Here is a 16,067-nt window from a genome sequence, read left to right on the forward strand (position 1 = left end):
TTCTTATTCCATATTCCTGTGCTTGTAATGAAGACTAATCACAATTCTGCTGTATATGGAGTTATCTTTGATGTTTTTTCAGATATATCCATTCTAATAAGAAAGATTACATACAGTTCACTATACCTTTCAAAGCAGACTATTTTGACCATCTATATTTCAAGTGTTGGATTTAAGATTTTTTTATGAACTCCAAAAAGCATTTGAAGAATTACTTTTTTAAGCTTTTGTTTATATCAGATGCTGTTGTGTCTATTGAAGTGGTTTAATTACGTAAATGTACAGATTAGATTGGGTCTAAAAAGTGATAAAAGTCAGACTCAGTTGTAATGCCCAAACCACATAATGTTGAAATAGAAGTTAATTACTTAGAATTGAACCATTAGCTTTCAAGTTTTTTTTGAAGATTGTGGTCAATTAGTGGAGTTTATAGACTCTTGACTCCTAGTAGTAGTGATATGCTCTAAGAAATCAACATTTGTATTCCTTATTTTAAAATTTGGCCATACAGGAGTTCCCATCATGGAGCAGCAGAAACGAATCCGACTAGGAACCATACGGTTGTGGGTTCAATCCCTGGCCTCTCTCAGTGGGTTCAGGATCCAGAGTTGCCATGATCTGTGGTGTACGTCGCAGACGCGGCTCAAGAACTGGTGTTGCTGTGGCTCTGGCATAGGCCAGTGGCTACAGCTCCAATTAGACCCCTAACCTGGGAACCTCTATATGCCTTGGGTGCGGCTCTAAAAAGACAAAAGACAAAAAAAGAAAAAAAAATTGGCCATACAGAACAAAAGAAAATAAATACTTTCAAGTTAATTTCTATTACCAAAAAGCTGAAACAAAAGGATTGTAAAGTTAAAAATAAAAACTTCACTTCTATTCCCACCCTCACCATTATCCTTCCCAAGCCCAGAGACCAATGCTATGAACAGATTGGCATGTTACCAGAATTTTTTTGTTTATATAAATAAGTGTATGTGTATGTGTTTCTACTCCCCCAAACTCACTCTCAGTAATTTAATTTCTTTTCACTTAAAATATGTATCTTGCACATCTTTTTGTATCAGCACACACAGATCTGCCCTTTTCTTTTTCCTAACTGCATAATGTTCCATTATATGCCTATACTCTATTTTAAACAGTCCCCTGTTTTTGAACATTCAGATTTTTTTTTTTTTTGTCTTTTTGCTGTTTCTTGGGCCACTCCCGTGGCATATGGAGGTTCCCAGGCTAGGGGTCACATCGGAGCTATAGCCTCCGGCCTATGCCAGAGCCACAGCAACGTGGAATCCGAGCCGTGTCTGCAACCTACACCACAGCTCACAGCAACGCCGGATCGTTAACCCACTGCACAAGGGCAGGGACCGAACCCGCAACCTCATGGTTCCTAGTCGGATCCGTTAACCACTGCGCCACAACGGGAACTCCTGAACATTCAGATTTTTTGCATTTAGCACAGTATTATCATGAAGAGTCCTATGTATATGCCTTGGCATACTTTTTCGTAAGATAAATTTTAGCAGGGGAATTGCTAACTCAAAGGGTACATTCATTTGACTTGTGTTTTCTTTTTCTTTCTTTCTCTTTTTTTTTTTTTTTTTTGGTCTCTGTAGGGCTGCACCCGTGGCATATGGAGGTTCCTAGGCTAGGGGTCTAATTTGAGCTGTAGCCAATGGCCTATGCCAGAGCTATGGCAACACCAGATCTGAGCCGCATCTGTGACCTACACCACAGCTCACCACAATGCTGGATCCTTAACCCACTGAACAAGGCCAGGGATTGAACCTGCAACCTCATGGTGCCTAGTCGGATTCGTTTCCGCTGCACCACAATGGGAACTCCTGACTTGCATTTTCTTGATTTTGAGTTGAGTGGAACATATTCTCAAATGTTTGTTATAGATTTGATTTGTATTTTGCTGAAGCTGTAGCATATTCTTACACATTTTCTTGTAAATTCACTCATTTTTTTCTCCTATTTGCTTATTTGTAGTACTATAATTCTGTTACGAAATTAGTTTTATATCACTGTTGACATATTTTCCCTACTTATCCTTTGATTTATATTTTATTTTACTACATCTGTATTTACTTGCTTACTGCCTTGCTATTCATTAGTGTTTAATTTCCACATACTTAACAATTTTTCCCTTTGTTTTATGAATTTGTGTTTTATATTTAAAGCCTTCACTTTAAGATTATTAAAATTTTTTTCCTAGTACTTCTATAGTTTCATTTTGTATAGTTAAATCAATGATCCATGTAGAATTAATTCGATGTAAAGAGAAAGGGATCCAGCTTTAGCTGGCAAGTTGCTTGAAATAACGTACGCACTTTAATTGGAAATGCTGTCTTGACTTTGTAAATTTCTGTGTTTGGATATGTAGGATTTTATTTTTCAGTACAGTTTTGTCAAATCACTTTTCCCTCTCCACAAAAAAAATTAACAGACACGATCTCAGGAACACATTGAATGTGTATGTATAAAAAGGGACTAAGGAAATAACATCTTTATTCTAATGAATTTTTATTTCCAAGAATAGATCATGATGGATTTCTATCCATTTCAGATTTTTCTGTTATTCCCCTCAATAGAGTTCACAGCTTTTTTTTATTGTACAAATTCTTTATTTATTAGACTTACCTGTAAATATTATCTTTTTTATTACCCTCGTAAGCAGGATTTTTTCCCTCAAGTTACTGAGTTTTGTGTACTTGTATTTTCCAGATACCATCATCTACAAATAATTTCTACTCTTCCTTGCCAATATTTGATGCTTTTTTCTCTTAACAATTTATATTTTCTTAAACTATGACCTATTTCACCTAGTTTTTCAAATTTATATGCATAATTAATAAATTAATAACTTTATTAATTTCTTCTGAATCTGTGGCTATGTCCCTTTTCCATTTGTAATTCAAAGAATTTGGGTTTAATTGCCCTACCTACTGCAGTAAATAGTGAGGATACTCTTTCCTCAATATTATGATCTTTGAAGTTAGAAAATTCTTCCGTGCAGTTAATTTGTATGTTGTATCCTGCTGTTTTTATTAATTTCTGTTTCCCTTAAAAGTCTGTTCTGTCAGCCTTCTAAAGCAACCTTATTTTGAAGTCAGTTGTTAGCTTTCTTCTAAATTACCTAATTTTAGTTTTTTGATACAGTTTCATGGAATACAATTTTCTTTATAGGATCTTTATATCTTGTTTTGGAATTTTTTCAAGAAATCTAACATTTGGGCTCAATTCTTAAGGAATCTTAGTCACAATTACATTGCTTGCCTTTAAAAAAGAATAGCCTGCAATCTATTTTATATATAAGTGACATGAGTAAAGTCTGTTTCATTTATGTTGTTATCTTAATGTTTTCTGGAACAAAGAATTGTTGACTATGTCATGGGTAGACAGTGTTTCAGCTGAATTAAAAATAAACTCAAAAGCTATTGCATAGGCTAATTAGGTCCTGGGGTTTCCTGTTTGTCCAGAAACACTCTGCTTCTTAATTTTTGATGAATTATGAGGCTGGCAAGTAAAAGCTTATTTGTAAGGCAGATATAAAAATTCCAGGACAAAAGCAAGGTGGGGGCTAATAATAATACTTGATGCATATGTTTAAATATGTGTTAGTGTTTACATGTATTTTTGTATAGATGTGATCAAATACTAATCTTTTTTCCAATTCAAAATGAAAATGATCATTGAATAGTAACTTTAGTAGATGCAGCTTTAACTTGGTGAGATAACAATATCTTCTAAAAATATAGCATTAAAGACTGGTATAGCTACATTTGATAAAGTGGTACAAATAGGTACTTTTAAAAGGGAGAAGCAGTGATTTCATGAATATTCAACTTTCTGACAAAATATTTACCTTATGAGCATAATGATTTGCCCCCTTGAAAAAGGTTTTTAGAGGATCAGTTAGGCATTACTTGCATTAGAATCAGATGTTATCAATTTTCTCACTCTCATTTTTTTTTTTTTTAGGTCATGGAAGATGGAAGATTTGCAAAATACAAATACTTTACCCATGTCATGATCAATAAAACAGATATGCTAATGATAACCAAAAGGTAACTTGCTTTTTCTAAATTTTCTGTAATTTGACAAGGGATTAACCGATAGTCACTCATGAAGTGAAGCAGTTGTTAATTCACATTCAGTAAGTAACACTGATTCCTGCTAATTATAGTTCTCTTCCCCTATCCTTAAAACTGTGCATTAATGCAGATAAATGCATAACTGCACAAACAATTTTAAACATTTTAGTGTTTATTTCAGCCAATTAAATAGATACAGAAATTCCCATAAGACAATTCTCTCAAGGATAAGCAATACCATTCCTTCCCTGTCTCTGAAAAAGTACACAATTTCAGCTTACCCCAGATGTCAGTCATCCTCTGGTGGTATATTGCAGATGGATCAGTTTTTATGTGGATACTCTAAGATACTGGCAGATATTCATATATTTGGATGGTAGAGGGATTCATGCAAAAGTACACAGTGGCATAGCCTCAGAGGAGCAAGCAAGTATTGCAGGAGTTATTATTATGCAACTGGGGGAAAGAATAAGCAAATGCAGTATTAGGGTGGATTTCTGAATGGTGGGGAGTGAATATGTGGCAGGAGAGATTATGGCTAAATAGAAAGGAATGGTTAATTAACCTATGTGGTTTTGTTCACTGCCAAAAAGATAAACTTATATAAGCATCTTGTTGATTCAAATTGACTACTGAACCTAGCAAACATTTTTTGTTTTTAATCCTAATAATTTCTGATTCTAAAATTTATAGTGCTATCTTAATTTTCTTTTAAAAAGTAACATAAAGTAGAAAACTCACACAGAAGGTATAAATGTGAAAGCCATTATTCATTCCATCTCAGATACCAGTCCCTCTTTTCCCCTTCATAGAGGCAACTAATTTTGTTTTTGTATCTTTCTTGAAATATTCTATGCCTATATAAGCAAACATATGCCTATAAAAGCATACATCTGCCTGTACAAACATACACGTATGTATTTTAATGTAAATGTGAATACATGCTATTGTGTACCTTAATTTTTTACTTAAGTTCTATGTCTTAAAGAGTATTCCATGTCAGCATATGGCAATCTTCCTTAATTTGTAAATGACTGCCTAGTATTCATTCAGAAGTATGTACTAAAATGTACATCTAAGTTGTTTCTGAACATTTATACTTACAGTGTTTCTGTATGTCACTTTTGTTTATGGCAATTTTCTTTTTTCTTTCTTTCTTTTTTTTTTTTTTTTTGTCTTTTAGGGTCACATCCACAGCGTATCAAATTTCACAGGCTAGGGGTTGAATTGGAGCTATAGCTGCTGGCCACAGCCACAGCCACAGCAGATCTGAGCCGTGTGTGTAACCCATACCACAGCTCATGGCAATGCCAGATCCTTAAGCCACTGAGTAAGGCATCCTCGTGGATAATAGTCAGATTTGTTTCCGCTGAGCCATGATGGGAACTCCTTATAGCAATTTTCAATCATGTTTTATGAACCTTTCTCCCCATTGACTAAAGGGTGACTTGTCAGGGTTAAGTAAGAGTCAGTTGCAAAGTTCATTATTTCCAAATCTTGAAACATTTTAGAAATGACTTTCTTCTCAATATAGTAGACCTCTTTAAATAAAATGACATCAACCTTGACAGAGTAAGTTTAGTGAGTTAGTTGTAGATGACTGGAAAGTGATATTTATACTTAGGATGTCCTTTCTTTTCCATTTCCTCGTGAAAATAAAGGATCTTTGAATCAGGAGAGGGAGTACTAAGTGCCTGCAACAGGATTAGCCTATCTTTGATTTTTCACATGGGTGAAGATGTCCTAGAGGACAGTAGGTTTGTTGCGACAGCCCTTACAGTCCAGGATTGGTAAAAGAGGGGATCAGAGACAGAAGACTGAGATGAGAGAAAATATCTTGATTAACTTTCTCCTTTTCCATTCTAGCCAGGTGCCAGCTGTTTCTTTAATTCAGTCCTTTAGCTTAAAATATGTGTCACTTTTAAAGAAGCCTCTGGTTATACCTACTATTGATGTTTCAACCAGAAGGAAAAATGGGGGAAGAAAAGTCATTTAAGGAAGGATTAAATAGAATTGTTATGGACAGAATGAATTTTCATTTCTTGATTTATTTCCTCAAAATGAGGGTAAATAAGAATCTTAAAAGCAGCGTTCTGATATAGGTTGGTAAATGTATTACACAAAGCCTTAATGATAAAAGCGTTTTTCTAAAGCATTAATTATCTTCAAGTCATGAAATTAAGCATTAATTACATGAAAGTTCCCAAAATATTGCTTGGTAATTGGTTTTGTAAATTTTTCCTATTTTTTAAAAAAGTTCCTTATATATTTCACTTTATAAGTATTTTTTCTAATATATGTTGTGCTATACATTTCCCACTAATCGTTGCTACAGATTTTGTTAACTGTATTCTCATTCTCATTCAGTTCAAAATATTTTCTAATATCCTTTGAGATTCTTTGACCCATGGATTTTTTTTTAGAAGTATGTTTTTAAGTAAGCATTTGGAAATATTCTTGTTATCTTTCTGTTACTTGTTTTCTAGTATAATTGCATTATGATCTGAGAACATACTTTATATGTTTTCATTTCTTTTAAATTCACTGTTTTTATGACCCTGAATATAGTCTCTTTTGGTATATGACCTCTGTGCACTTGCAAAGAATGAGTATGCTGCTAATATTATTGACTATAAGTGCTTCGGTTTTCAAAGTGGGTTATTTTTTTCTTTTGAGTGGCGTGTTGTTTGTAACAAAAGGAACATTTGGACAGCTTACGTGTGAATGGCAGTATAGTTTTGACGAGTTTACCAAAGAGCCATTCATTGTTCATGGGAGAAGGTTGCGCATTGAAGCAAAGGTATGTTGAAATAGATTTTTTTTTGAAAACTTGGGACTGAAAACAACACATTAAAATAGTCTTTACTTTTGTAATGTTTCCACCTCTTTTATTGATGTTGCTTTGTCTTTATGTGGTTTTTCTTTACACCTCCTATCTTACTCAAGCTTAAAGAGAAGAAAGCTGGACCAAGAAAAAACAAGCTACTTTATGTGCTCTTACATGGACAGCAACATTCCTGTGATCTTGTTATACTCAGTAACAAAACTGTGCCTTCCCTCCCCACTGCTATCCAAGGCACCTAAAGTGAGATACTTGTACACTTGAGAATCCTTAGCAGTTGCCTACAGAATATTTTTCCATGAAAATCTTGCTAAAGGACAGGAAGAGTTCTTTAACAGCCTACTATTGACAGTTCTTTCTCTTTTTACAGTATTAGCTTCCTAATTCAGTCATAATCTTTTTAAAGGCAGAGACTAGTTCTTAATCTGATTACTAACAGTTAGCACAGTGCCTAGCACTTGAATGTTGATGTAAAATACAGTAATGTAGTCACTTGATAAATGATCAGAGACTCAGAATCCATGGTCAAGTTGTAATGATTGCACTAGGAACTATAGGTAATACAAAGAAATACAAAACAATGTATTTGACCTTTGCCACTGGCTGTATTAATCATAAATATGTGACTCAGCCCAAGTTTTGTTCGTTGTTATTTTTGTTTGTTTTATTTGAGAGATTTAATTGGCTCATATAACTGATCCAAGTCTGTGTCTTGTAGCTTAATTATGCTCAAATGACATCATTAGTATTTATTCTCTATTCATTCCTCTCCTTTATTTTATCTTTGCCGCCCCCAAATTTAATGAAAGGTTCTGCTTTCATTAAAGTTGGCTTCATTCTCAAGCAGGTTATCCTTCGGTGACACTATGGCCAGCAAAGGTTTCAGGCTCGTATCCTACTAACTCAGCAGAATGAAACCCTCTCACTGGGCCACCTTTAATCACTTGCTTATTCCTGTACCAGTCACATTAGTTAGGAGCTGGAATGGGCCAGCTGGCAAGTGAGGGTCATGGGATCATCATTATGCTACCAAGAAGAAAAGGGCAGCTCTATCTGAAATTTTTGGAGTGAGAAAGCGTGAGAAATAGTTACTGAAAGGAGATTCAAGAAATTGTTACTGGAAAAAAGGGCATTGCACACAGACAGGCATAAATAGCAGATTTCTCTAGACTAGCCTTTGGAATAGAACTGTCCCTAGGCCTTGTGCTTAACTAGTGAGAACCATTTATACAGTTTTACCACACATTCCAAAGACATGGGGCAGCTCTTAAGTAGACTGGATATTAGTTCTTGAGGCCCTTAGACCAGCTTTTCCATTGAGAATTTCTCTAACTCAGAAAATGAAAGGACGATAGCCATATATGATATTATGAAGAGTACCTATTACCCTCTGCTGTAGCCAGTATTGCATTTCTTGGCTTATTTATCTCCAAGGATAAACTACGTTTTACCTCCTTGATTTCTTCCCCTTCCGCCTTTCCCCTGAGACCTTGTATCAGCAATCATCCTTTTTTTTTTTAATAAAAGGATCTGATTTCTTCTAGAACCTATATATGCATAGATAGTTGAATTACTTATAGAAATCGTTAGACTAGTAAAATACTGCTTCTTCTATGTCCTTACCTATGGTTAATAGAGGTAGTCACTCCTCCCTCCTCCCCAATAACCCCATTCTTTCTATTTGTCCCTCTACTGCTTAATATCCACCATCAGACCATTCTCTTCCCACAAACACTGAATGGAATACTAAAGGAACATAAAGGACATCATATAGGATCTAAGACTCACCCCAATTTCTTTGATTCTGAAGCTACATTCCTATTGCATTCTTACTGGCTTAAACTGTCAGAAGTTACATACATATACACATGTGCACATATCCATACAACATGTGTGTATGTATGCATACACATGTGTACATTATTTTTTAGCAGAATTGATCATGAGTCCATGGTCAGACATCAAGAACTATCTGAGAAATTACTTGCAGAGGGAAAGCAGTAGCACTGCTTCCTGACTTATCTCCTTCCTGTCCTCTACATCAACTCTCTATGGTTTTAGCAGTTGAAATAACATCTAAAACTTTTTATCTTGGGTTTAGTGATAATGTGTAGATTAGAAATTGGTCTTTTTTTCCATTTGTGTTTGATTCCTCTTGATTTCTCATTCTTAGCTTTTTTTTCCCCATGGCAAATCTTTGTTATATTTCCACAACTAGACTTCCATTTTAATGAAGCTACTTATTCTATTTATAGGAACGGGTGAAGTCTGTATTCCATGCCAAAGAGTTTGGAAAAATAATTAACTTCAAGACCCCAGAGGATGCTAGGGTAAATACAATATTTTACTTAAGTAGATATTGTCTTCTCATTTCAAAGCCATGTAAGTTGAACTATTCTTTAAGGCAGATAAGTTATGTTTGTTTTTTAATTTTGTGTTTTGACAGTTTTGGTATATGAAACTAGATAATATTTACCCAAAACTATTTTTTCGTTATTTTGAATTCAACACACCTATTAGCTTTTGAAATTAAATTGATTTTTCATATTTTAAATCCTAACCGTAATACTTAGCCCAAAGAAACCAACAAACAAAAGAAATTATTTCGTTGTAATGCTAATCTACCAGCTCCAGCAGCAAAAATATAGCCCCACATTGTTGATTTCTCTACTGTATAGCTATAGTGATTCATTTTCTTTAATTACTGTACATGACACAAGGGAAAGAGCCAAGCCTGTAGTCAGAAAATCTGGGTTTAAAAACTCGTTCTGATCCTTCTTGCCTTTAGGACCTTGGGGAAGTGGGTTAACCTCAGTTTCCTCAAAATATGAATGATGTGAACTGAAAAGTACTTATGCATATTTTGGGGACTATGGCAATTATAAGGATGTGCACTGTCAGAAAAGGAAGATTATGTGTTGATTATCCACTTCATGAGTCACCACTAAGATGCTCTTCCTGACACTGAACTGTACTCAACGTGTCATAAAACTTAAGATGAGAACACATGGCTTCTTTACTGAAGCCTGGACCTCCCAACCTGTCTGTTTTGGTCCTGGTTGGGTATGACTATTTACCAGTTCACTTCTCACATCTGGAGCTCAAACCAGGAACCTCTCCCACCCACATACATGTACCTTGTACCATTTAGTATGTACTGTGCAGTCTTCTCTCTAGACATTGTGATATAAAGGCAACACTGACATTCTAACAGTAGAAAACTGAAAGGGGGACAAGTTAGAAAGAAAGAGGAATAAAGTGACCAGGGTTTAATATGAACATTGCCTGTAATGGGGAGACAGTAGAACATGACAATAGCTAAAATTCAGGCCATATTTTTTTCATGTTGCTGAAGGACATTACCAACTATTTCAGTTTCTCTGTAATAAGTTTCCCCTTTAATCTCTGTCATCATGACATTTAATCCCAGAAGATTTCTTTTTAATCTTCCTACTCTGCCAGTAACATCCAGAAAACGCTCCGGAGCCCAGTTCTCTTTCTCTGCTTATTTTAGAGCTGTTCTCACTAGGTTTTTCTTAAGTGAAAAAAGCACAAATATCTTTGCCTAAGCTTTCATAAGGGATAACCCCAGTATCACCTCTGTAGCTTTTATTTGTCATGCAGGCTTAATGACAATTGACATTATTGGCAGAAAGGTTTACATTTTATTTGCATTTTATTTTTGCTATTTCAGATCCTTTCAAAATAGAAAACCATATCAGGAAAGCATCTAATATGCTCAAGAATGTTGCTATGCTACTACCCACTGTAGAATTATATGTAGTTGTACAATTAATAGAATCCTATATAGGAAAATTTCATGATACAAAATTGGCATAGTTGGGGAGTCCCTGTCATGGCACAGTGGTTAAGGAATCCGACTAGGAACCATGAGGTTGTGGGTTCGATCCCTGGCCTTGCTCAGTGGGTTAAGGATCCGGCATTGCCATGAGCTGTGGTGTAGGTCACAGACGCGGCTCGGATCCCGAGTTGCTGTGGCTCTGGCATAAGGCCGGCAGCTATAGCTCCGATTCAGCCCCTAGCCTGAGAACCTCCGTATGCCACAGTCGCAGCCCTAGAAAAGGCAAAAAGACAAAAAAAAAAGAAAAAAAAAAGAAAGAAAAGAAAAGAAAGGAAATTGGCATAGTTGGAAGATACTCTACATCAATAATTTTCACACTATGCCAGAGGTATTCAGTCCAACTGCCAAATGGTAATTCAGTCAGCTCTCTCAAGATGGTTCATTTTACTTTTCTCATTCTGAAGATGAACATCTAAGTCCAGAAACCTTAGGAAACATTATTGCTACTGTTAAACCCAATACTATTGCCCCTCAGCTATCTGGACCATGTAAAGAGAGAATGATCTCTCCTGCATAGTGACTGTAATTGTTGGCTATATCAGTATACCGCTAACCAAACAGGAAAGACAACCTGAAGATTTTCTTTTGGGGTCCACTCGGAGCTGTAGTTGCCGGCCTACGCCAGAGCCACAGCAACGCGGGATCTGAGCTGCATCTGTGACCTACAGCACAGCTCACAGCAAGGCCATATCCTTGAGCCACCGAACAAGGCCAGAGATCGAACCTGCAGCCTCGTGGTTCCTAGTCGGATTCGTTAACCACTGAGCCACGAGGGGAACTCTTAAAGATTTTCATTCATTATATTTTGAGTTTCATTGCAAGTTCATTCAGATGAAGTAAGTGTTGCTTTATTTCCTCACAACAGTGGATCCTCAGAAAGCTAGAAGAAGCAAGAGAACCCTCCCCAAACCTCTGACAGAGACTACTACCTGAAGATAAACAGCAATAAAACATTACAGCTTCTACCTTGTACCTTCCAAAACCTGTTTGGGAAGTATAGTACAGAAGTAATTTCAAGTACTTTTTTAAAAAAATCGGATAGAATCAGGTAAAACAGCTATGCGATTAAACTGTTTCAACTCTTGAGGGATCCATTTGGTTTTCTAACTTGAATTATACATCTGGTTAAAATTTGAATTACTTTATAAAAGAAACATTTCTTTTATGAATTTTATATATTTGCTCCAGGTGGTTCTCTGTAATGATATAAAAATTGCTCATATTTAGCTTAAATTTATTAGAGCTAAATTTAATGTTCCTAGTTCACATTTTAAACTTCTGTCATGCTTACTTCAAACTCCCTGAATGAGTGATGGGTAATTGATCAAATCAGACATTGCCTTAGTGATATTAAGATAACTTTGGTGGTGGTTTCTTTAGAAACATGAAGTTCTTTTTACAGATAATATTTTGGTATGATTTTCCTTATTTTTTTAAGTAAAGGATAGGTTTGAATTCATATTTGAAATGCATAACATGACTATGAAAAATAATCTTTTTTATTTTATATAATACAGATTGAGTAATACCTCTTCGAGCCTCATCGTAAGAAGGGCTTGAAGAAATGAGTGTCATACCCAAAAAGAGAAACCCTTTCTCAGAACTTTAAAGCCTTAGAAAAACTTCCTCAAGCCAACTCCATGAGGTCTACTTGGTTTACCTAGGTCATGTTCTAAAAAGATTTCTGACCTTAAAGGAAAATTCCTGAGGCCTTAACAGTACAAACTTCCTATTCACTGGTAGTATGAGATAAACAAAATTCTCATCTTAATACGAGTTATGCTTCAGAACAAACGGCATGTAGGGTAAAGTGTGTGTACCCTATAGTCTAACCCAGTAACCTGTCCTGTTGGCAGGAGATTAAGAATTTCTGGTTTGTTTTATCTACAGTTATTCAAGTGAAAATCACTCTTTTAAATGTATAGCTCATCAGAACAAAAATTATGGGCTGCATGTTCATAAAATACATAAATAAGATCATGGGTTTTTTTTCTTGGTTTTTGTCCAAGATCCTTATACCTTAATATTAACGGACTTTTTCAAGTGACAGGGACTGAATATATGATTGTAAGTGATGAAGAGAATGATGCAGTGTCTTACTTAGTTATTGAATAATACAGAGCATTTGATGCATGTTGTACGTGCTGCCAAATTACTATAAACTGTTTTTAGAATTGGAGACCATGTAAGTCAATGGTTGTGAAACTCTCCTCAGACTCCTAAAACCCTTGCTTTGTTGTAAAAGCTAAAATAAACAGCATGCCAGATTGTAATTGTATTTCTTCCTGACCAAATCTTGCTACTGAATACTATTGATTTTCCTCTGATTATAAAAATACACTGTTTATTAATAATAGTTTCCTTCAATTTTTTTTTTCTTAGCTGAACATAAATTTATTCATTTATTTATTTATATTTTTTTTTGCTATTTCTTTGGGCCGCTCCCGTGGCATGTGGAGGTTCCCAGGCTAGGGGTCAAATCAGAGCTGTAGCCGCCAGCCTACGCCAGAGCCACAGCAACGCGGGATCCGAGCCGCGTCTGCAACCCACACCACAGCTCACGGCAACGCCGAATCGTTAACCCACTGAGCAAGGACAGGGACCGAACCCGCAACCTCGTGGTTCCTAGTTGGATCCGTTAACCACTGCGCCACGATGGGAACTCCTGAACATAAATTTAAACACAAGATGACAAGTTTCAAATCCCATGATGATGACCTTTGTCCAAAGTAGCACATAACATTTTCTCTGTTGCTGAGCTGCTCCAGTTTTGCATATATTAGAATTAAGCCTAAGAGTAGAGGTAGTCTGAGAACTTTTGTCAGACTGTCCTCATCTGAAATGTTGCTTTCCTGGAGTTCTAGTCAGTGCCATTAGCTAAGTACCTCATTACCTACTCCAGTTTCATGATTTTCTCATAAAAAACACAGAACCATAAGTCTTTGGGTATCCCTTAGTAAAGGGGAAAAGCCTAAAAGAGTAAGAATGGAAATTCTTCCGGTGTCCTCTGGAGGCAAGCCAAGAGTGGGTCTTGTAACCAGTACACAGGCAAAACCAGTGTGCCTATCGTTCCTCCCTTAGCAATAAGAACGTAGAAATAGATGTCCTGATTCTTTCTCTGCTTGTCACCTACCCATTCACACCTCCCATCAATTCCTCTTTCTCCAACAGAAGACCCACAATTTCAAGAGCAGTTTATCAATTGTCTTTGATATTCTTTGTCGCGACAAAGAACATCAGTAGATCACTAGGTAATAAGTCTATCTTTTTCACTTAACATTTTACGGTTTACAATGATGTGTTTTATTTGAATATTACAGAGTCCATAATCTTATAGTGTTTAAATATAATCTACCCTGAATTATATTTGACTATGTTTAATGGCACTCTGCTTGAGAACTTTAAGCTTGTCTTCATCATTTGGTAGGTGCTCTGGAATAACATCCTGTGTCTTCTGTCCTTTTTCTTTTTGTAGTATGTGTTAGCTATAGCCATGTACCCTTCATTCTAGCACAGCATATATCCAATCATGATTATTGTGTGAAGCTGAAGGCAGAGTGCTGTGCCTTTCCCAACTTCCCTCCAGAAAACTATGATGAATAGATATAGCAACTTTGATTCTGACACAAAAAGCAGCTTGTGATTCTTTTTTTTTGTCTTTTTGCCTTTTTCTTGGGCCGCTCCTGCGGCATATGGAGGTTCCCAGGCTAAGGGTTGAATTGCAGCTATAGCCACTGGCCTACACCAGAGCCACAGCAGCGCAGGATCCGAACCGCGTCTGCAACCTACACCACAGCTCACGGCAACGCCGGATCGTTAACCCACTGAGCAAGGGCAGGGATCGAACCTGCAACCTCATGGTTCCTAGTCGGATTCGTTAACCACTGCGCCACCACGGGAACTCCCCTTGATTCTTTACAGAATACTCTCTGAACAAAAAAGTATATGCACTTCTTCAATATTATAGAATATAGATTGACTGCTTCTTCCCTACTGTTAGCAAGATCTTGCAATTTTTCCCAGGCTCAATTCAGCACAACTGAGTTATTTTCTGGTCCCCAAATAATTATTAGCTGTAGGCAGTCCTTCCCTGTCCCTCCCTCCTCCATAATCCTAATTCATCCCCAAACTATCCTGTAGCCTCCAAATAAGAAAATTTTCTTAAACTTATATTATCATTTCTATCATCATTATTTCTCATTTTTTTCCAGAGGTAGAGGAAATAATATTATGCCAGTGGGTATCTATACATGTACCTAGCTCATCTCTTAGAAATATCCTGCAAAGTAGTACCCTATTCCTGTGTGGTAAAAAATACTCAGTGCAAAATTTTTTGTACCTTCATTATTTAGTCATCAATTATATGTTTTAATTGATACTTGAGGACAAGCCAAGGCCCCTGTACTAAAAAGATTGGGACAAGGTACTGGGTTAGTTTGCCTGTAGGAACTGAAAGTGTGTGCCAAATACATTGAAGGTGGAGGTAGCAGTTTGAAAATGTTTTTTTTTTTTTAATGCCCCAGCCAACACAAGTCGGAGAAATCTGTTTGGGTTCCAGGACCATTGCTTTTTACCTTTTCTCAAGATCAACCAAAATCCTCAAGAACAGTGTTTTTCAAAGTGTAGGTCTTATACCATTGGTGGGCTGTGAAATCAGTTCAAGACCAGCATATTTTAAAAATGGAATAGAAAAGAGCTTTGCATGTAATAAGATTAAACATTGTTTCCTGAAATACTATTTCAGTTGAATACACTATATATCCTGGATCACAGTATAAAATGTTACTTCTCATTGTAAATTACAGTTTTGGAAAAAAACAAAAGTTTTGAAAACCAGTGCTGTAGGAGGCATGTACCATTTTTGGAACAGTCTAGATTGGGTCACGCATTACCTTACTTTAGATAAGGAGCCAACAGATCCACAACTCAGTCTTTAGATTGTAAGCACAATCTTTTTCTTCTGAGTGAAGTTAGGATTTCTCTTGTTTTGGAAATACTTTCCTTTCCTAATGTGTATCAGATACCTTTCAGTACCTGTGTATCATGTCCCACTAGATATCAGTGGTCTAGAAAAAGCATAGAAAAGTTAGATTTACAAACAGAACCCCCCCCAAAAAAATCATAGGATGTCTTTTAACTAGATGTATTTCATCCTCTCTCCCACTAAGCATTTTACTAGATTGGGAACAAAACTTTCCTTTTAAGTAAATTGAATTTGCTCCATCCACTTTCTGTCTGATTCACCATATAGATGGCAAAGGCCCTT

At 36.1% G+C, this 16,067-nt stretch overlaps 1 protein-coding gene across 3 annotated transcripts in view; it reads left to right on the forward strand.

Moving 5' to 3' along the window:
- Positions 1-13,074, forward strand: part of VPS13A (vacuolar protein sorting 13 homolog A) — a 272,751-nt gene extending 259,677 nt beyond the window's left edge. For all 3 annotated transcript variants that reach the window (XM_047767800.1, XM_047767801.1, XM_047767804.1), the window contains 4 exons: positions 3,985-4,070; positions 6,774-6,897; positions 9,195-9,269; positions 11,667-13,074. In XM_047767800.1, the coding sequence (XP_047623756.1) occupies positions 3,985-4,070; positions 6,774-6,897; positions 9,195-9,269; positions 11,667-11,717 (336 nt within the window). In that variant the 3' untranslated portion in view covers positions 11,718-13,074. The remainder of the gene's footprint in view (positions 1-3,984; positions 4,071-6,773; positions 6,898-9,194; positions 9,270-11,666) is intronic.
- The last annotated feature ends 2,993 nt before the right edge of the window (positions 13,075-16,067 follow it).

The sequence above is a fragment of the Phacochoerus africanus genome, chromosome 2 (genome assembly GCF_016906955.1).
Source record: "Phacochoerus africanus isolate WHEZ1 chromosome 2, ROS_Pafr_v1, whole genome shotgun sequence".
Classification (NCBI taxonomy): domain Eukaryota; kingdom Metazoa; phylum Chordata; class Mammalia; order Artiodactyla; family Suidae; genus Phacochoerus; species Phacochoerus africanus.